Source organism: Dunckerocampus dactyliophorus, chromosome 19 (assembly GCF_027744805.1).
Source record: "Dunckerocampus dactyliophorus isolate RoL2022-P2 chromosome 19, RoL_Ddac_1.1, whole genome shotgun sequence".
Lineage (NCBI taxonomy): Eukaryota > Metazoa > Chordata > Actinopteri > Syngnathiformes > Syngnathidae > Dunckerocampus > Dunckerocampus dactyliophorus.
Window position 1 is genome coordinate 10,142,768 of NC_072837.1, and position 23,072 is coordinate 10,165,839.

Here is a 23,072-nt window from a genome sequence, read left to right on the forward strand (position 1 = left end):
AATTTGAATAATTCGTGGAGTCATATATTACTTTTTTAAACTAGTTAATTAAATAATTATGGAATTAATTATAATGAAATTAAACATTTGTGCATATAAATAGAATGTGAAAAGATCATACTATAGTGGCATAGCTCCTTAATTTAAATATATTATTTTATATATTTGGAAATACTTCATTTCATGATTTGTACGCCATCTACAGTACAGTAAATAAATAATTAATAATCTTTTTTAAAATTAAATTCATAAATTTGTAAATTTGTTTTTATTGGTATTATTATATATATATACATTTTTTAAATTTTTTTTTATTCAGTTTTTTTGAAAATATAGTAGATGTGCGCTGTACGTGTGTTACATGTGTGCAGCTGTCAGCCCGGCATTGCTCCAGCAAACACACACACGTAGGCGCACGTCCCAAAGACCAACCCCCTTCTTCCCTTCCTTCTCCCGGCACACCGACGACCGGCGAGCACCGAGCAGCGACCTCCGTTGCTGCAACGACGGGACGGACGGACAATCCTCTACCCACCGAGTAAGTACGTACAAAAATGATGATTTGAGCAAAGAAATGTCGCTTTTTGGTGAAAAATCGGATGTTGTTTTCCTGTGCAATGTGCTGGGGGAGGGCGATTTGCACCCAATATAACCATTGCCGGTTAGGGATAGTTAATATTTTGCATAAATGCATAAGTAAATGCTACATTGTGGCGTATATTATGCATAAAACCGTAAAAAAACAATGTATGTCAACAAATATAACATATAGTCGGACTTGATCGACATTTACATACGTATCTACTGACGAATGTACAATAAGACGTGTATATGGATATCGATGTTGCTGCATTGCATTTACACTCATTTTATGTGCTTATTAATAAATATAGTGACGGATTATTTTGATCAGCCTCCAATACGGATGATGACGTTATTTTTTTTTTACAGCATTGTTTCCTCAATACTTAGACACGCCGGTTTGTTTCGCTCTTTTTAAATTGCTGCTTCATTTGTAAAGTATTTATTAGTTTTCGTTTGTTTTTTTGTGTGAAAACAAGCTCATTTTCAACACCATATCCTCCCGGCGAAACTCGTGTCCGAACACGTTGTCAGAAAGGGGGTGTGTGCCTAGAAATGAGCGGCCAGCCAATCAGCGGAGGTACCCACCCACATTATGGCGGTTGTTTACAACTCATGCTCAACTGTGATTGGTTGGAGAGCTTCAAGCAAAGTCCGGCTTTACGCTGCGTTTGGGGGCATAAAGTGGGGTAGGACGTTGAAGTTTCATGATGGAAAGTAGTAAACAAGGGGAAAAATGGAGGACAAAAGCAAAGGGAAAATGGGTGAAAGCATACTTATATGGAATAATTTGGTCATAAATACATATTACCAAAGTTAAAATGATTACGCTTCATTGGCTTTTGACATTTATTCGAGATTACCGATGAAGTTAAACGTTACAGGACAGCACGCGTTTAAAATGGCTGCGTAGTTAATGAAGAGGCAACAGAGGCAACCCTGTAAACGCCGTCAAATATACATATTAATGTAAAACTATTCGGGTACTCTTTGTTTTGAGGAATTTATTTTATGTTGGACCATAGCAAACTACAAGTCTTGATGCTCAACCAAGCACGGCAAGTTACATTATTCAATGAGAATCTTTCTGTTAAAAAAACACATAAGGAATTTGTCACTTTCGTACTTTGTTGAGAAAACTAAAATATATTATTCCCAATGAGAAGATATACATTTAGGACATGAATGTCATATCAAAGTGGGTCCCTAAATGAGTCATTGGACACATTCTTTTTCCAGGGGGGAAAGAAATATAAGGCCTTAAAACAGAGTCAGCAAACAAACAAACATTCATGATGTTTCCTGGGCTACATGTAAGTGTGCGCTGATTTTAAAGACAATGTACACGTCTTTGTACATCTAATATCTCACTATATTGACGAGCGGATGCATTATAATGCACAACCTAGTCAGTTGTGGTATGTGCGTACTGTATACGGTGTGTTAAGAAGCAGAGCTAGGATCCCATCCACTGTGCGAAGTTGTAACGACGAGCTACACAGACAGTCCCATTATAACGTGTTTGCGAGCGACAGGTAGCGCCAAATCTATTAGTGGCGGTGCCAATTTGTCAGTGGCGGGCCGACACAAATCCATGAGTGTACGGGAAACACCGAAGGTTACACAATGTCTTTTAACTTGACAAGGCTAAGCCCTGTTAACTTTGTCTTTGTGATGATTGACTGCAGCTGATAGTTTCTCTTTGGCAGCATAAAACGAGGGCGAGTCCAAGGAAGATCTAAGGAGGAGAATTGCACATGTACGCAAGTTGAGAAATGTCTGTTGGAGACATTTCTCTGGAGACATTTCTCTGGTAAAAGCGTTGTTTTTAGTTTGGTCATTTTATCTTTGCTTATTCCCACTTGTGTAAATGCAGCAGTAGCCCCAGTTCACCCTTGGCAGTGAATCATCAGATGGCAGCTGTACGCAACACGTTATTTGTCACGTATTTGGACAAGAATACTACCAGAAGATATCGGCTTGGCTTTCATTTACTTCCCGCAGTAAAGTTCACATTGTGATTTGTTTAGTTTGATGCATGATGGAATGAAATCCCTCTAGCCAATTATTTAAACCAATAAACTTCAGTATTTATTATGTCATTCCAGTAAAAGCATACTCACTCCAAAGAATGTTCTGGAGCGGTAGTCTGGTATTCTAACAAATGCTATATTAGGGAGTGTTATATAAACCCACTCATCATAAATTTTACACATGATTTTCTCTTTACTCGTCACATTGCTGCCTTTTATTGCTGCGGGGCAGAGCTTGGCAGTGTGGGGTGAAATATCAGTGACGTCAGCAGACCCGTCCATAGTGTGGATTTTACAGGAGAGGAGTTGGAAGCGGAAAGTGAAAGTAAAAAGATGTTCAGGAAGTAAGCATTGTAATGTTGGGGAGTCTGGACTGTGCTGCTTTCAGGTCGCCGTGGAGGTTCTGTTGCCATATGCGGCCCTTTGTTTGTGTGTAACTTACTTACTAGCAATAGCCGGGGTGTCCAAAGTGCAGGCTGGGTGCCATTTGTTCATTTAATTAGTTCATTTAGCTAATTTTATGCTTGAAATGCATAAAATAGGCCAAGAATAAGTACAATGTGCTTAAATACGCGTACATTTTTTACAAATAAGAGGCCGTATTCAACTACGAAACAGCCATTATTTATGAATTAGATTTTGAAATAGAGTGAGGGCGCGATGTTCGAACCACAATGTAGCGAGGGACGACTGTATAACTTTTTTTTAGCCTTAACCTCTAGCCTAGAAATATGAAAATGACCCTTTTATTTTTCAGTATCCGGCTCTCTGTGAAAACATTTTGGACACCTTTGGCCTATAGCGCTTGGTATATAAACCTGTATTTTTTATTTATGATGGGTTCCATGAATAGTCACATCAAATATTGATTATGATCATGTTTTTTCTTTAAGCGTTGCGATTTTGCACGTTGTTCGGTGGCCCTTTGATCATGTTTTTTCTTTAAGCATTGCAATTTTGCACGTTGTTCGGCGGCCCTTGAATGCACCATAGTTGCTGTGAGACTCAAAAGTGAAAATGAATTACTAATAATTAAAAACAGTCACTTTTATTGCAAATGTTGATCGGAACTCGAAGCAGAACGCTAGCATTGGAGGTTTTGGGGAGAGGGGTGCGAGCCATGTGTCAAAAATAGACATTTTTATCCCAATTCCTCGTGGTTCTTCACCATTTTCTGTTACCTCCCCGTACTGTATTTTGCTCATGAGAGAAACATGACTAGCACACACTTTTAGTGACACACTGGATCAACTGGCTGCTTTCCAGCACCGGGGGAGCAAGTGTGGGAGTCAGATTGTGGGAATCAAACCTGAGGCCATTTGGTCAGAGGCCGTAATCTTGGCTACCTCTGGCCACAATGTGACATATGCGTATTTCGGTTGCATTATATCATCGTCACATGTGTCGTCCACAGGGAGGTTTGACTGTGCTGAGTCTCCTCACTGTGCAGCAGCACCATGGCAGCTATGAGACCCAGCGATGGAAGTCAAGCAGGACCCGGCGGAACTGGACTGCGGCCGTGTGTCTCCAACATGCATGACGCAAACAGGCCCGACGTGCGGCAACACCCTGTGGTGAGCAGACAGACAACAACAAATATGTAGATGTACTCTACAGTAGTATTATTTATGGATGTTCCGATCGTTCGGCCACCGATCAGTATTAGCCGATTTCCGTGAAAAAGCATGTGATGGGCATATGCCGATAAATGCCTTTCACGAAAGCCAATCACCTGTGGCTAGTACGATTGCTGCCTGTAGCGATCCCTGTGTAGAAGTGTCTTGCCCTAACTAACGTCTTTGGTAACACCCTCCGACCACTTTCCTTCACGCTGCGCGGGCGTGCCATGGCGAAAACAATCATGTCTGCCGTGTGGAACTTGCCTGCCAATACATGCCATGAAAAATATCCAATGGGGTTAAAAAGCTTTAATTTAATACGGCATTTGATGAACAAATGGACGAAATATGGTGAGTTTTCGAGGCTCACGGTGTGATCATCAGTCAAACGGCAGCTAACGCAGCCAAAACACTGGACCGCACTCGCCCGTACGTGCGTGACAGTCAGAAGGCTACGCTAACCAGAAAAATAATTGAATTCATCGGACAAGATGACCAGGCTTCGTCACCAGGTTCGCCGACTGCTCTCTCACATCCAAAGTCTCCCCAACGAAGGCGTCTCATCCTCTGAGTTTCACGAGTGATATATGTTCTCTTGAAAAATTAAGTTTTTGTCTAAATGAAGGTGATTTTATGGTTCCTTTTTTTTATACCAGCCAATAACAGGGGTGCTGCCAGGAATTCTGGGCCCCATGAAAAAAAATCCCCCCCCTTTTTAATTAATTCTCAATTTTTATTAGTAATTTTTTGGCACCCTGGCAGTTTGGGGACCTTGGAATTGTCCTGAGTTTCCCCCCTTATAAGGCACCCCTGGCCAGTAGCACTTTTCATAAATAAACTGAAAAATGTGGACGATCGGTATCGGAGCAGCATAAAACCCTGATTGGAGCATCCCTAGTGTTATTCACTGGCACGCGTTTGTTGGTGTACATGCATGTACGTATGTATGCATTACACACTACAGTGCTACTTATTACACTTTCACAGTGACATTACTGCTCTATAACACAGATAACAATGCCTGCTGCTTTTGTTGTTGTGGTTGCAGTTTGTAGTCGGGATGGGCAATACTGTACATTTTGGTATTGATCCAATATCAAGTAAATACGGCGCCAGTATTACCAATACAGATACTTTTTACATGAAATTGAAAAAGATCATTGAATGATTTTGTGGTTGTGCTTTTAATTTGTTGTTTGTGATTATAATCAGAATAAAACACATTATAGACTTTAACAATATATAAGCACAATATCAACAATGTAACATACAGTCATGGCCTAAAATATTGTCGTGCCAAAGATGCCAATGTTTTTGGCCGTGACTGTATGAACAGCACGACAAAAAACACATAATTGTGAAAATAAACACGGAAGACAACTAAAAAATATCAATCTTATCATGCTAGTGCCAGTTCAATACCAATACTACCGTTGGTATTGATGATATTGATATTTGGATTGATCCACCCGTGCCCTATTATGCAGGGGTGAAGTGCTGCGAAGCTCATTTCCCTTTAATGACTCGAGTCTTATGAGTCATTCACTGGAGTGAGTCGGGTACTCGATAAGTCTCTAAAACTCGAGTCCTCGTCAGCCTGTGACTCTGTGAAACTCAAGTCTTCGTCGAGTAGTCATGAGTTAGTGAAACTCCAGTCTTTGTCAAGCACTGGTGAGTCATTGAAACTCCAGTTTTGTCACCAAATGCCAGTACTTCATCGAGCACCCGAAAGTTAGTGAAACACAGATCTTCATCGACCCGTGAAATAGTGAAACACAAATCTTTAGTCAGTGGTACCCGTGAGTTGGTTAAACACGAGTCTTCATTGAGCACTCGTGAGTCAGTGAAAAATGAGTCTTCTTGAATACCTGTGAGTTAGTGAAACATAGAGTCTTTGTTGAGTACCCATCAGTCACTTGTGAGTCAGTGAAACTCGAGACTTCTTTGAGTACACGTGAGTCACTGAAACCCGAGTCTTCATCGGGTATCTATGAATCAGTGAAACTCAAGTCTTTGTCATCCCGTGAGTCAGTGAAACTCAAGTATTCTTCGAGTAGGTGTGACTGAGTCAAACTCGAGTCTTCCTTGAGTCCTTGTGAGTTAGTGACACTCGAGTCTGCTTTGAGTACCTGTGAGTCAGTTAAACTCTAGTCTTCATTGAGTACCCATGAGTCAGTGAAACGCAAGTCTTTGTAAACTTGTGAGGCACTGAAACTCGAGTCCGCTTTGAATACCCATGAGTCACTGAAACTCGAGTCCGCTTTGAGTACCTGTGAGTCACCGAAACGCGAGTCTGCCTTGAGTACCCGTGAGTCACCGAAACACGAGTCTGCGTTGAGTACTCGTGAGTCACTGAAACTCGAGTCCGCTTTGAGTACCCATGAGTCACCAAAAATCGAGTCTGCTTTGAGTACCCGTGAGTCACAGAAACTCGAGTCTGCGTTGAGTACCCGTGAGTCACTGAAACTCGAGTCCGCGTTGAGTACCCGTGAGTCACTGAAACTCGAGTCTACTTTGAGTACCTGTGAGTCACCGAAACGCGAGTCTGCCTTGAGTACCCGTGAGTCACCGAAACGCGAGTCTGCATTGAGTACCCGTGAGTCACTGAAACTCGAGTCCGCGTTGAGTACCCGTGAGTCACTGAAACTCGAGTCCACTTTGAGTACCTGTGAGTCACCGAAACGCGAGTCTGCCTTGAGTACCCGTGAGTCACCGAAACGCGAGTCTGCCTTGAGTACTCGTGAGTCACTGAAACTCGAGTCTGCTTTGAGTACCCGTGAGTCACCGAAAATCGAGTCTGCTTTGAGTACCCGTGAGTCACTGAAACTCGAGTCCTCTTTGAGTACCTGTGACGCACTGAAACTCAAGTCCGCTTTGAGTACCTGTGAGTCACCGAAACGCGAGTCCGCGTTGAGTACCCGTGAGTCACTGAAACTCGAGTCCGCGTTGAGTACCCGTGAGTCACCGAAACTCGAGTCCGCGTTGAGTACCCGTGAGTCACCGAAACTCGAGTCTGCTTTGAGTACCCGTGAGTCACTGAAACTCGAGTCCGCTTTGAGTACCCGTGACGCACTGAAACTCGAGTCCGCTTTGAGTACCCGTGACGCACTGAAACTCGAGTCCGCTTTGAGTACCTGTGAGCGTGCAGGAAAGGAAAAGGTTAATGATTGTTGTAATATAAGCTATACTTCACACGATCTGTGGTAATTAACATGCAGCCGAGTAGCGTCAAATTGGGTGTTGACGATAATTTTCCACAAATTAGGTAAATGTTAAGCTTCTGGTGGGATCATTTGTCATTTTCCATCTGTGGATTGCATCATTCGCTTCATTAGCTGTTATTGTGATGCCATTCTACACCACTGAAAATGCTATTGTTAAGATAAATAGCTGTTATTTTCTTCCCCCATGCCTAGTCAGAGGTTGGCACTCGCTATCCTTCCATGCTGCTCCTTTGTAAGCCATACTGTCAGCAGGCAGGACGCCACAGATGGGCAGGAAATATTTTCTCAAAAAAGGTTTACATAATCAGCTTAACCGCAAATAACCGGCGAACGTCTCTCTCCGTGGAAGCGTTCAATGATTCGCTTCCTGCCGGGTTATTAGAAGTCCGGTGTTTGAAGAACATGAAAAGGATGGCTCATCTGGAATGTGACCTTTCACCTCCCTCTGTAGATTTACACGCAGAACTGTGTCCAAGATCCATTTGCGGAGAGAGGCGTTCACAAGAACAACACGCCGGCTCCCCCGCAGAGCGAGGCTGAGCGAGGCTGGAGCAACCTGCGAACAAGGACCCCTGCGGCGGACCAATGCGTGGTATCAGCTAGTGGCGAGCCGCTGTACAGGTGAGACATACGTGGTGGCGTAAGAACACATGAAAGTAAGTGAAGAATCTACCCGCAACCTACTAAAGCACTCTGCCGACTCCAGTTTGCGCAGCCCAGAGTCAGTGGAGATGGATGAGATCATGGCCGCCATGGTCCTAACCAGTCTGTCCTGTAACCCCATGGTCCAAAGTCCTCCACAGACTGAAACTGGAACAGGTATGTGGTACATCACATAGACATACAAGCAGATGGCCACTCTTTGGACACGCCTGCACTATTCATTTTGCTTGTCTCCAAATAAAACAGAAAGTTGGAACTTTTAGGTTTTTAATCATTCCTACAGGATTTAGGCATCCTCGGTGATCCTGTTAGTTTTCTTTGATGAGCGGAGACCCCAAAATAGTTTTGATTCTGTACATCCTTCTTTCCCTCTAGCGGGCTGCTCATCATCAGCTGACATGGAGTGTGGCGGAGGCGAGCTGTCAGACAGCGGCAGCAGCGGCTACTGGAGCTGGGATCACGGCAACGTGAGCCCGGCCCCCTCGCCGTCCGTGCCCGAGATGGACAGCAGCCCAGACGAGGGCTTGAACATGGAGTTGGAGCAAGGGGAGGAGCTTCATGCCAAAAAGCCAAAGGTACACACTGGTCTGCTGTTGGAGTCCCTGAGAAGACACAAAAGTCCTCCATCTTTGTTAAATATTTTAATTCTGGCAAATAATCCAATATGTTTTTCATTTGAATGAAGCTGAGGTTGATTGGTTGGTTTATTAGTTTGAAACACGCTTAGCATGTTACATTAAGGAACGTCACATGTTCACCCTTGCACAGTTAAAAATAGGAAGAAGAAAAAGTAGGAAGAAGCGGAGCTTATTTAGTCCTACCCTTTCTTCTTGTGTCAGCATTTAGTCATAGTTTGTTCACTTCCTGTGGTGTAATGTTAGCATTTTCTAATCAGGAGAGGAAAAACTTTTATTTTTTTGGAATGTGTAAAAAACTATTGATTGTTGGCTTATAAAATAAATACAATTTAATTTAATAAATATATACAAGTAAATCAATACATGCATTAATTCTTTCATTAAAATAAACACAAGATTAAATAACAATAAAAATGATTACATAAATAAGTAAATAGTAATAATAAATTACAAATAAATACAATTCATGAAATAACGACATAAATAAATAGGAAAACATTACATTAAGATAAGTAAAATAAGGGCTGAATAAATAAATACACACAATACAGCAGAACCTGCTTAAGTCGCTCCCATTTATGTTGACAACGCAAGTGTTCCCCCGTGTTCTTACTACGAAAAAGCGCCCGCTTAAATCGACGTCGACACACACGGTCGACCGCTTTTGTCGGCATGAAATTTGACATCCAAAGGGGTCATTTCTATGAAAAATGGGTCCATTTTATTCTTTGACTTATTATTATTGACTTATTATTGTGTGAATGCTGGGAATTCTTGTAATTTATCGTTAACTTCTTCATCAAAAACAACAACAGCAACATGACTACCGTCTACCAACCGTACACAGCATTAAACACAGTGACTTCCCTGTTCAGTGCAAAATAAAAGCATAGCTTTATTAACCCGGATTCTACCACAGCAACTAAAAAAAATGCATCTGTTACATTTTTTTTACGCTATTAGCCACTGCAGTAAAGATTTGCACACGTACAAAAGCTTTATTGTTGTCGTAGTCAAGACCGTACAACAAAATTCTAGCAGCAGCTCTGTTTGACAGTATAAAATAAAACCCCAAAATCTAAATGAAAATGTGAACAAATGGAGGAAGATGATTATTAGCACCCTTTCTCGTTATATCTCTTGCCAAAGTCGCAAGTTAATGTGCAATCAGTGGCTAGTTTTGGTTTCATTTATGTCAACAGCCACTAATGTCGATGTCGGTCCGCCAGTCTGTGGTCCGTCAACATAAACAGGTTCCACTCTATAATGTCTGCCTTGTGCTATCAGCATCAATATTTTCTCTTCACATTCCCAATGTTTTGCAATTGTATTTTTATCATGTTTTGCAGGCCCATAAAAAAAAAAAAAGCTTTCGGGCTGCATATGGCCCCCGCAGGCCGCATTTTGGACACCCATGTGTTACAGTAATGGCCTTTTTAAGATCTAATGAATTAATGAATGTAACCGGATCTATTCCCTGTCACAGGGCTCTTTCAAAGGCTTGTACAAGTGTCTGTGGCCCAGTTGCGGCAAGGTGCTCACGTCTTCGGTCGGAATAAAAAGACACATCCGCGTGCTGCATCTGGGGTGAGTTTGCCCGTGTCTTCTATTTTAATACATTTTGTATGAAAGTGTGTCTGGAGACTCCCCACACTCGCATGAAAGTTATTTTAGTATGCACAAATATCCATTTTCCTGGCACGAGATGTGTCGTACAACAACGTATAGAGGCTTATATGACGGATTTGTAGAAATAATAATAATAGAGAGGTGTTTTTTTATATCTTCTTTTTGTAAGAAGGTCTCCGTTGTAGACAGTCAAGCGCTTTAGATTAGTTCTGAGCTAGAAAACAACATTAAAAAAACAAGAGGGAATAAAAATTTCAGGTGGTGGAGGAGCGCTGCCTTTATAATGCAATGTGATAAAAGACTTTGAGATTTTATATCTGGGCCACAATGGTGGTTCTTTTGCTTTCCCTTACAGCAGCGGGTCGGATCAGTCCCAGAGAGAAGAGGACTTTTACTACACCAAGATCTCCTGTGAGACGGTGGACAGCAATGTTGCACTACTTCCCTCCCAGCCGGCTCTGGGCCAAATGTCCCCTCTCAGCTGGGCCTCGTGTGCTTCTCCCCCCGCTTTGGGCGTTCAGATCCCGCCTGCTCACAGGCCGAGGTCCAACTCCAGCTCTGGCCCGGGCGCAAGCAGGCCCAGTCCGCTCAGCCAGTCTGCCCCCAGCAGCTTCTGGCAGATTCACACAGAGCATCTCTATCAGGTCCGTTTGCACAGCATACTCAAACAATGGAGAGCGCTGAATAAGTGCCTCGAGGTTTAGTCACTAGTCCAGGGTTGTCCACAATCTGGCCCAGGGGCTTTTTGTGGCAATCGGTGGGTTTTTTATTGGCCCTCAGCACATTCTAAAAAATACAAAATGAAAAAAAACCAAGAAAAATTAATAAAACAACAGCAAAATTGTAAGAAAAAAAAGTAGAAGAAATTTGGTAACATTTGGCATTTTTTATTGGCCCTCCGCATATACAAAAAAACAAAAATTACATTACATAAAAATAATAATAATAATAAAACAACAGCAAAAATTTATGAAAAAGCAGACATTTGGTGGCTTTTTTTATTGGCCCTCAACACATTCAAACACACACAAAAAAACATTTAAATACAAGAAAAATAAACAAAACAATAGCAAAAATGGAATAAATAAATACATTTAAATAAATGTCCCCGTTGTGGGATAAATAAAGTACAATCTAATCTTAAATCTCCGATATTGGCACAAGCAGTCGATTCCAGACTCTTCTCCAACACTTCCATCCAGCAGCGCACCGGATAGAGCCCACTTTAGTGATGTGTCGGTCCTGAACAAACCAGCTGTAAGAGCCGGCTCTTTGAAATGAACGACAAGAGCCGGCACGCGGTGTTGGGAGCCAATTGGGAGCCGATCTTTGTTTTTGTAATTTATTCATAATATAAAATTTTTATATATTTTTGTAGCTGCTAATTGAGGTTTAAATACATCAAATTCAACAATAAACATTTGATATCGTGTTTGTTTTACATCAGCAATTCATTTTTCACAATACACATAATTTGGTAATAAATTCATTTTAGACGACAACAAAAAAAAAAATCTGAGGAGCCACTTGGGAGTCGAAAGAGCCGAAATTTCCATCACAACCACAGCGGGCGCTAACGCGGGAGTGCTGACGGCCGTGTGGCAGTGGTTTTTGTCAAAGTCCGAAAAAGACAGCTGAGTGCAAAACCCGTCATGCACAAGTTTCCCGACCAACCTCAAAGTCATTGGCTATCACAGAACAAGTGTTGAGTAATGTCGCGGGAAACTCTTCATCGGGCACCTCGAACCTCGATATCAGTATTAAAGACCGCAGTATCGGTATCGTATCGGAAGTGAAAAAGTATTTTGCATGTGTACCAGTGTGTATACTAGTGTTTGTTCCGTGAGTGAGGTAAACGTTTGGGTTGATAAGCTCCTGTTGGTTTAGTCAGGCGTGAGTAAGGTTGTTTGAGGTTAAGGCCCAACGCTCTCGTTTGCATGAAGAATTACATCAAGAGTTTCTTATTTCACTGCATTGCCTTTTCATGTACGCATGAAATCAGGTTGCAAATTGACACCATTGACTATCAGCTGTCAAAAATGGGTACGGAAGTATTCGATTACATGCTTATCGCTTGCCAGCATCTGCACGCAGATAACGTGCAACTTGTTTATGTGAGCATCACATTTCGCGGCCAACCCTCCAAATGGATGCGAATAACTTCTGGTGTGTGGAACAGCAGCTAACAGTCCTGCACACGGTCTGCACACAATCATCAGAGGCGTGTTGTAAGGGACTCCAATGACTCTAAAATGTGTTTTCTTCTCCAAAGGCCTGCAGCCCCGTCCAAGCCGGTCCACCGGTGGCCCCAAGAAGTCCAGGGTGCCATGGTTTGACCACCCCAGCCTCGGTCTCAAGCCACAGTAACGCCCCGGTGGGTCTTCTTTCTGCTTGATTCCGTCGAAGTGATATTTGTATCGCTGTTGCCATCTGCTTTCAACTTTAACTCGTTCAATCCCCAGCCATTTTTTTTAGACGATTTGGCTGATTTTTCAAGGCACACAGAATATTGTGTCCCATGGAACCTACCAGAAGAAAGATTAGACTCTCGTCATCAGAGAAAAAAAAGTTATGTTTCTACCTTCTTCCGTTTTTTCTTTAGTAATCAGCAGTAGAACATAGGTCAGTTTCAGGAAAACAGCCGTTCCCAATAAGAAAAGGGAGAAATTTCAAGCATAACTTTCACTTTGACACAAATGTTATGCTTTTGTGACAGCTCAAATATCTAAATATAACTATACCAACTTAAACAACACAAAAAAGGGGTTGTTTTACATCAAAATAACAATTTATTTACAAATATAACACCATGAACTGTTTACAGTTTTCACATATGCAACTAAACTGTGTGCGTGCGCGCGTGTGCATGTGTTAAAATTAATCCCTACAATGCGTAATCTTCCGCACGCTACACTCCTCCGCGCTTTTCCACTTCCTCCTCGCTGTCGAGTGTGTTTTCATATGCAAATGATCCATGCCGAGCTCTTATCAAATGCACTTCTGCCACCTTGTGGCCGTTTTTATGGCTTAAAAAAACGATGTAAAAGTGACATCTATTAGTGTGCAGTGCCTCTCACGCATAAAAACGTAAAAGACGTATAAATACGGGGTTCGGGTTTCTAAAAACGTATAAGTACGTCTTTGGTATTGAATGAGTCCAAATAAATTTGGACCGCGACAAATACATTTGGCACTGCTGCTTCGTCGCAAGCGGCTCCGTCTTTTTGTGTCATTTGAAAAACCCCCAAAAAAGAAGCAACAAGAGGAACTTCATTTGTGTATGTTTTGCATTCCATGTTTTTTACTCGCAAAATGCGTCATGGCTCATGATGGAAATTTGACGATTATGTGATTATGTCAGCCAAACTATGTCTATGGCGTACCGTTTCACCCTCATGTTTGTCATGCAACATGCCCAAAAAATAACAAAATATCCATCTAAAACGACATATTTTTACCATATTTACCATATAACAGTATACAGTATTTGTGTTGTGATATAATAGCCTACAATAAGCTACATTACCCCCCTCATTATTGTTCTTTTTATTTTTTATTTCTTTTTAGATAATCTTCGTACTTTTCTTCTCATAATATTATGACTTTATTCCCATAATATTATAACTTTTTACCCAATCTAATTTTCTGAAAATTACGACTTTATTTTGTTTTGTTTGTCTCTGATAATATTAGGACTTTAAAAAAATCATGCATTGTTCCTTTTTAATATTCCAACTGTTATTTTTCGTCATAATATTACATGTTTGTTCTTGTAAAACTGTGACTTTTTTTCCTCTTAATATTTCGACTTTATTCTCGTAAAATTACAGCTGTTCTATTGGGGTTTTTATTTCTATTTTAACTTTCTTCTTTTAATTTTCTTCTCGTAATTACGACTTGTGGTCACGAGCTTTGGGTAGTGACTGAAAGGACAAGATGGCGGTGTACAAGTGGCCGAAATGAGTTCTCCCCGTCGGGTGGCTGGGCTCCTCCCTTAGAGATGAGGTGAGAAGCTCTGTCATCCGGGAGAAACTCGGAGTAGAACCGCTGCTCCTCCGCATTGAGAGGAGCCAGATGAGGTGGCTCGGGCATCTGGTCGGGATGCCTCCTGGACGCCTCCCTGGGGAGGTGTTCGGGTCACGTCCGACCGGTAGGAGGCCTCAGGGAAGACCCAGGACATGTTGGAGAGACTATGTCTCTCAACTGGCCCGGGGACACCCCGGGATCTGCATGGAAGAGCTGGACGAAGAAGCCGGGGAGACTTCCCTGCTTCGGCTGGTAGATGGATGAATGAATTATGACTTTATTGTCAAATATAACTTTTCCTGCAACCTAATTTTCCAAATATTCCAACTTTTGCGTGTTTCTCATAATATTATGACTTTAAAAGAAGTCTTTTTGCCGTGTTCACTTGTTTATCGTGGGGGGATAGGTTCACAAAATAGCCCGCAATAATTGAAATCCGTGAAGTAGCCAAATGTATTTACGGTTATTATACTGTATATGTTTTAAAGCTGTAAAGTCCCTCACCGTACACTTCATACACTTTTCTAAGACAGGCGTTAACATTATCTCACATTTCTCTCTTGTTTAAACACTCCCGAAGTTCAAATTTTGTATGAATTTTAACGATGATCAACCTACTAGGTTGGATGCAAGAAATTATTAAGTGACTCGCGCGTATTCACTCCTCTGACCGTGCTTCGTCCTGGCGCCGTTCGGCTGTAGCGTTTTTGTTTCCTTGTTAAAACATACTCATTTTCCTCCTCCTCGTCCTACTCCTTGAACCGAAGATTCATTTATTCCGCAGGGGGTTAGCTTCTTCTTCTATTGTTTGTTGGCGGTTAGCAAGCAGCTCTTACAGTTAGCTAGTTTGCTAGTCACTATTGACCACAGCAGGAAACGGCACCAAGGAGAACGGTTGCCAATGGTCTACAGCCAATCAGTACGCAGAACACAATGGGCGGGTTCTCCCTTAGCCAATAGGGACTGTTGTGGCTCTATATTTAGCCAACTATTGTCTACTATGGGTTCCTAATATGCTCGCACAAGCACGTAAACACACTGAGACGAGGCGGAGCTGCACATGTCTTCAACCCTCACATGAGCATACAACACCCTCTACTGGTAGCAGGAGTAAATACAATAACAGACACATACAACAGAGCACCGATAGATGGCTCTGATACAAGACGAGGGCGCAGAACATAACGCGCGTTCGTACGCTGTTTAAAAAAAAAAACATGGAAAAATTGCACTTAAAAAAATTAGCGAATGGCGACGGAACACCGTATTTCAACTTCTCTTCATAAATTTTTTGTTTTAATATTTTGACTTTATTCTAATAACATTTCTGCTGATTTTTTTTTTTGTTTAAGTTTTCTGGCAGGCCAATAAAAAAACAGCCGCGGGCCTCAAATGGCCCCCGGGCCACACATTGGGCACCCCTGCACTACATTACAGCATTCACATAACTATTACAAATGACTGATGCTTTGTTTATTATTAGAAAATGCTAACATTGTAAACACAGGAAGTGATGACGGTAACTGAAAATGCCGAGATACAGCAGGATTAAAGAAGCTGTGCTTCTCCCTCCTCCTTTTCGGCCACGTGCAAGTGCAAACAACGCATCCCTGTGGCGCTCCGGTCTGCGGCCGACCTCGTTTTTGCAAACAAAACGTCGTGGGCCTCGGTCGTCGGATCGCGTTCCCCTGCCACTGAAAAATGCAACAACCTCTCGTCGGCAGTCCGGGGTCTCGCCTCATCATCTATTTAAAGAATGCGGCTGTGGTCGACTGTCTTCCCCCAGATGGCGAAACCTCGCTGCCGGTCCGTCAGCGTCGGAGAGCAGTGGCTCCAACAGAACCGGCTCCAGACCATGAGTGCGTCGCCCTCTCGCGCCCACTGCGCCTTCAGGTGAGAAGCCACGTATCTCTTGAGACACGTGCCGCCCAAGCACTCGTGCAGCGTGACAACGTACACCGTATAGATGATACAGGGACATGTTTTTGCGAGCCACAAGATATTACATGCTGCATAACGTGGTCAGCTTAGTAGAGAAGCGCCACGCTAGAAGAGGATGGATGTGTGTCTGGAACTGCACTGTTAACTTCATTAACTATTCACAGCTACCAGCACAGGCGGGACGACAGTACGTTACACAGTAGACGGTCTATGTGACCAGGCTGGGTGCATAAACACATTATGACATAGCGGATACAGCAGAACCTGCTTATGTCCTGGTCCACCGTGTTCTTTTTATTCCTAAAAAGGCGACATAGAAATATCAATTTGAGACCCAGAAGGAGTCGTTTCTATGAAGAAAGTATCGCTAAGCAGCGCCAATGATGATACTGTGGTAGAATATAGAATATTTAGTGTTAACCATATGTGTTATTATTTATATGTATTGTTTGTATTATACGGTATTATTATTGTTTATTGACTTTATTATTATTATTTATTTGTTTTTATATTATGCGTTATGAGTGTCCCTAACGTCTGGACATTTATTTACTTTATTTATTGACTTTATTATTATTATTTATTTGTTTTTATATTATGCGTTATGAGTGTCCCTAACGTCTGGACATTTATTTACTTTATTTATTGACTTTATTATTATTATTTATTTGTTTTTATATTATGCGTTATGAGTGTCCCTAACGTCTGGACATTTATTTACTTTATTTATTGACTTTATTATTATTATTTATTTGTTTTTATATTATGCGTTATGAGTGTCCCTAACGTCTGGACATTTACTTACTTTATTTATTGACTTTATTATTATTATTTATTTGTTTTTATATTATGCGTTATGAGTGTCCCTAAAGTCTGGACATTTATTGACTTTATTTATTGACTTTATTATTATTATTTATTTGTTTTTATATTATGCGTTATGAGTGTCCCTAACGTCTGGACATTTACTTACTTTATTTATTGACTTTATTATTATTATTTATTTGTTTTTATATTATGCGTTATGAGTGTCCCTAAAGTCTGGACATTTATTGACTTTATTTATTGACTTTATTATTATTATTTATTTGTTTTTATATTATGCGTTCTGAGTGTCCCTAACGTCTGGACATTTACTTACTTTATTTATTGACTTTATTATTATTATTTATTTGTTTTTATATTATGCGTTATGAGTGTCCCTAAAGTCTGGACATTTATTGACTTTATTTATTGACTTTATTATTATTATTTATTTGTTTTTATATTATGCGTTCTGAGTGTCCCTAAAGTCTGGACTTGTCCACATACAGTATAATATGCATACATTGAAGAAGACCAAAAAAAGTATTTATTCATTCATAAGTAATGAGTGTATTGTTAACTAATACATAAAAATAAACACTTAAATAATACATTATGTAAAAAGTAATGTTAATTAAAAAATATAAAAATTGACAGAATAAAAAATATATAAAAATAAATATAAATATAAAAAATACATTATATAATATAATATAAACTGTGTATGTATATGTGTGTGTATGTATATATATATATATATATAATATAATGTAAATGTATCAAATAATAATAGCATCCATCATACAAATAAATCACATTATTTTATTATAATTTTATTATATTTAATTTTAATTATATGACGTGAAATAAAAATTGACAGAATAAAAAATAAAAAAAATATATAAAAATAAATATAAATATAAAAAAATACATACTATAATATATACTGTGTGTGTGTGTGTGTATATATATATAATATAAATGTATCAAATAATAATAGCATCCATCATACAAATAAATCACATTATTTTATTAGAATTTTATTATACTTAATTATAATTATGATATGACGTGATATTCTATTATCGTTATTCATTTATTTTATGTACTGCTTGTTGTATTATTTTATTTTATTTTATATGTTATGAATGAATGCATAAATATAATTAAAGAAATTAGAGTAAAAGTAGAAAATATTTATTTACTTGAAATCTATTCCATCACTCTTTGTTACAAAGTCCAAAAATAGTAAAAAAAAAAAAAAAGATTATATTACATGATTTATTTATAAATAAATATATATTAAATCATGATTTATTTGATATATAATGCTTTTTTAAAAAATAATAGTATGACATATGCTTTTTTGTGTGTGTCCAGGCTTCAGGTACGCCCTCGGCTCTATTTAACGTTCATGTTTATGTTATAGTCAGCAGTCTATCTTATAGAAATGTCATTATCGGTGGGGAAAGTGCATTTAAAATATGGAATATGAATTCTAAGACACAGTGGCAAGAAATATATGTGTATATATATTTAATAAATAAACTCCTATATGAATGCTTACGTGTTGTCTGCAGGAAAGGGCGAGGGGAGGCCAAAAAATGCCGCAAAGTGTACGGAGTGGAGCGTAAGGATCAGTGGTGCACCGCCTGTCGCTGGAAAAAAGCCTGCCAGCGTTTCCCCGACTAAACGGGGCAAAGAAAGCGTATATATACTTCGATACATACCGTATATATACTGTATATACATAACAGCCATTCAAACCTGTTTCTTCCTTTACTTTTTTATGTTTTTTGTTGTTTTGTTTGTTTGTTTGTTTTTTTTTTTACATCCAACCCGTTTTTGTGACCCGCCACGCCACGCACACTTACTAACTGTCCCCCAAATCCGAAGAGGAAGATGGAAACTCCTGAAGAATGCCCGTTCTGATAAAACTCCATTTTTTTTTTTTTTTATACCTTCCAAATGAGTCCGTTTGTCAGTTTTTCCTTCCCTGGAAGAAAACAAGTGGGAGTTTGTGTCTGTTTGTAACCTGTCAGTCTCCCATGGTGCTCACTGTTGACTGACTTCCATCATGTGTACTCTATACGTTATCCAAAGGTAGTACATACGTATAACCACAGCCCTTGTATCCCTACTGTACAGTATTACTGCTTAGATGGCTCGTTTGTTGACTCCAACCCTCTTCCAGTGGTTACACAGTGGTTTATCATGTGTATTATATCGTGTGCTTTCAGCTACGTACGAGTATTTTGTACCTTTTTTAATGTGTCGTTAAGCCTGAGTGTTTTTTTTTTTTATTTTCATGTTTTCTGGCACTTTGATGGAATATAAATTCACACAAATAAGCTACATTTGGTTTCATTGAACCAGACTTCTTCCATAAAGTGGATTTTCTTCCGAGTGTTTGTATCAGCAATAAAGACGAAAGAGGAAAACGCAGTATGCTGTCACACAATTAAAACAAACACTGAGAATTTCAGAGCAGTTTTTTTTTTTTTTTTCCTTTTCTGCATGACACTCCACAAAAGAAATAGCAAACTATTTTATTGTTCTTTTTCCCTATACACATTTGTTTTTATGAGGACTTGGAACAATGGTTTCATGTTAAAAACCTCTGACATCATCGTGAAGCGGGTGGTGACAGAAATACACACACGCACACATGCACGTGCACCGTCTCACACACACACACGCTCACGCACTGTACATACATTATTACATCTGCGGTAAACCCTATTAAGATGCAAAAACAAAGACTGGGGGCTGCTAGTGAAGAAAAATAAACCTTTTTTTTTTTTTTTTTTTACTATAATAATGATCATGGCTGACATGCACTGTTAATTCCGCCCATCTGCTCTTAAAAGACACATTAAGATAGTGGCACACACCAGGCCCACGCCATTTCCAGCTCCATTGACCTCAGTTTAAATGAACCGACATGGAGGGGGTGAGGTTCCTCACACAATAAATTGGACCGACGTCTTCATTTTTTGTGCACTTGTACAATAATGAGCTGTCATGATATTTTCCTCGATAATTAAATAGCTAAAATGGTTTTACAAAAGTATAGTTTGGGTCTAATTCCACAGAAAATAGAGGTGAGAGCAAATGGTTTGTTGTGCCTGCTAATTTAATTGTGGCTGCATTTTGAAAAACGCCAATTCAGATTATTGCATTTCACTCGAGCCGCAGTGTCAGCTCCCCGGCCACCAGAGGGCAGTGTTGTGTCACTAAAAAGGACCCATGGGTGTCCAAACTTTGTCCACCAAACATAAAAATGACACACTTTGATACATTTTAGATGCTAAAGATGCTAAAAGCCAATTTAGGTCAATATATGCTCAATCAGTGGTGTCCAAAGTGCGGCCCAGGAGCCATTTGGGCCCACTGCTGTTTTTTTATTGGCCTGCAGCACATCCTAAAAATAAGATTTGATAAGAAAGAAAAAAAAGACACATATACAACAGCAAAACTTGGACAAATCAGCAGTAATAATACAAAAATAAAGTCACAATATTAGGAGAAAAAGCAGTCACCTGACAAGAAATTAATTACTACTAATTTTAGTCAAATAAAGTCGAAATATTGAACAAAAGATCATTTTTTAAAGTCCTAATATTACGGGAAGAAATTTGCAAGAAGAAAGTTGAAAAATTTGGAAAATTGTATTTTTAAAAAACATCAACAAAAGAAAAAAAGTAGCAATTTTACAAGAATAAACTTGTAATAGTATATTTTAGAAGCATAGAGTTGAAATATTAAAGGAAAAATATGTTGTTGTTTTTTTTAAAAAAGAGCCGTAATATTACGAGACGCAAGCAAAACAAAATAAATTGTAATTATTGGAAAATTAGGCTGGGGAAACAATTATAATCTAGTGGGAATCGATTTTAATACAGTATTATCGGGGGGGCATAATACGACAAGAACAAATTAGAAATAGTTGGGGGGGGAAAATGGCATCAATTAAAAAAAACAGCTGTAAGTTTACTAGAATAAAGTTAAAATAAAGTGTTGCGTTACAAAATATCAAAGTGGCAAAGCTGCATTTTCATTATGTGGCGCTTGGTGGAAAAAGTTCGGACACCCCTGCCGTAGTGTCAGCTCTTCATCCACCAGAGGGCAGTATTGTTCCACTTTAAAAAAGGACCCGTGGCTATCCAAACTTTGCTCACCATACAAACAAATGACGTCCGTTGATACATTTTGTGCATCGAAGATGCTAAAAGCAAGCCATTGTAGGTCAACATATGCTAATCTATCGCACCAAAACCTCGTAGATAGCTTTGTGCATTCAGGGTGTAATTAAAAAGTCAGTCTGTCAGTCCTATTTCTTGAAAAGAAATGCTGTTTGCTCCTGGCTAGTACAGAAAATCAATTTTCACCCGCCATGTTTAATTAATTAAGCAAAATTAATTCCACGCCGTCAATTAACAATCTGTGTTCGTCCAAGTCCACACGCATTCTACGCGTCTGTGTCTGAGATCCAATTCAAGAGAAGTATTCGAAGTGTGGGCGAACAGGAAGTGCAGTGGAACCCGTTTATGTCGACGCCGCTGGCAGTGATTGACGAACGTCAATGTAAGCGGTTGTCGACGTAACCGAAAAGCAAAAAACGAGCCATTGCTTGTGACTTTGTCCAGAGACATAAGGAGAACGGGCGATAAGAAAGGAATTTAGCTCCATTTGTACGTGTTTTTGTTCCGATTCTGCTGTTTTCATGAGATATTTTACACCGGGGGACGTCTACGGAGGGCCCCATGGTGAAGAATGAAAGGATGCAAGGGCCACTTTGATACTTTGTAAAGCAACACATGCAGATATGCTAAAAAGTTATCGATATTTCATCTGGGCTTTGTGATATACATGAAAAAGCCTATTATTAGTCTCACCTCCGTTCTTTTTTTCCCCATTCTTGCTGTTGGTTTTTCTTTTTCCATTTTCGAAAGAGTTCAACTTTTTTCTTCATAAGTTTTGTGATCGTAATATCATGACTTTATTCCAATATTTTGACTTTATTCCCATAATATTAGAACTTTATTTTGCCTCATATAATTACTACTTTTAAAAAAACTACAATTTTTTCCATACTATTTCAACTCCATGCTATTAAAATTACATTTTTCCTGATAGTTTATTGTTGTAAAATTGCAACTTTTTATTTTCTTTAGAATATTATTTTTTTTCTTAATATTTTGACTTTATTTTCTGAAAATTTCAGGTGTTTTTTTTTCCATTCCTGCTATTTTTTAAAATTTATTTTCCAGCTATTCCAACTCTTCTGATACATTTTCTTTTTTTTGGGATTATTTTATATTTACCCCCATAATATTTTGCCTTTATTCTTCTAACGTTCCGATTTTCAATTCAACTTTTAGATACATTTTCCAAAAATTCCAATTTTAAAGTTGTTGTTTCGTTCGTTTCTCATAAAATAACAATCATTTCATAAAATAACGTCTTCTTTCTTTAATATGTCCACTTTATGCTACTAAAATAACATTCTTTTTCCCCGTAATATTACGACGTCATTCATGTACAATTACGACTTTTTTTACGCTGCAAAAATAAACAAAAGTGTTTTCTTTTTTAACGGTATTTTCCTTAAAATGAAACAAAAATGACAACTTTAACTAATAACAGTACGACTTCAATAAGACAACGTCTTCCTCCTTTAATAATTCCTCAAAATATTTTGACTTTATTCTTGTAAAATTACTGCTGACTTTTCCATTTTTGCTGTTGTTGAAGGGTTTTTTTTTTATTTTTTACAATTTTCCTTGTAAAATTAAATATTTACAATAAAAAAAACAGCTAACGGCTGCACTTTGGACACCCCTGTTTTATACTTCGCTTACTTTGCACTGAACAGGAAGTCACTGTGTGCGTGTTTTAACGCTGCGTAAC

At 39.3% G+C, this 23,072-nt stretch overlaps 1 protein-coding gene across 4 annotated transcripts; it reads left to right on the forward strand.

The window, feature by feature from the left end:
- Window positions 1-400: 400 nt before the first annotated feature.
- Window positions 401-19,639, forward strand: znf395b (zinc finger protein 395b). Of its 4 annotated transcripts, none has more exons than XM_054761302.1 (10): window positions 401-538; window positions 4,030-4,189; window positions 7,910-8,079; window positions 8,165-8,277; window positions 8,497-8,696; window positions 10,246-10,346; window positions 10,744-11,032; window positions 12,661-12,762; window positions 16,201-16,307; window positions 18,740-19,639. In XM_054761302.1, the coding sequence occupies exons 2-10, from the start codon at window positions 4,073-4,075 to the stop codon at window positions 18,849-18,851; spliced, it is 1,311 nt and encodes a 436-aa protein (XP_054617277.1). In that variant the 5' UTR covers window positions 401-538; window positions 4,030-4,072; the 3' UTR covers window positions 18,852-19,639. The 4 variants fall into 4 exon arrangements, with proteins under 4 accessions (XP_054617277.1, XP_054617278.1, XP_054617279.1 ...); XM_054761303.1 differs by having other exon boundaries at window positions 402-542; XM_054761304.1 differs by lacking the exon at window positions 401-538 and adding an exon at window positions 1,314-1,644 and having other exon boundaries at window positions 4,034-4,189; window positions 10,747-11,032.
- The last annotated feature ends 3,433 nt before the right edge of the window (window positions 19,640-23,072 follow it).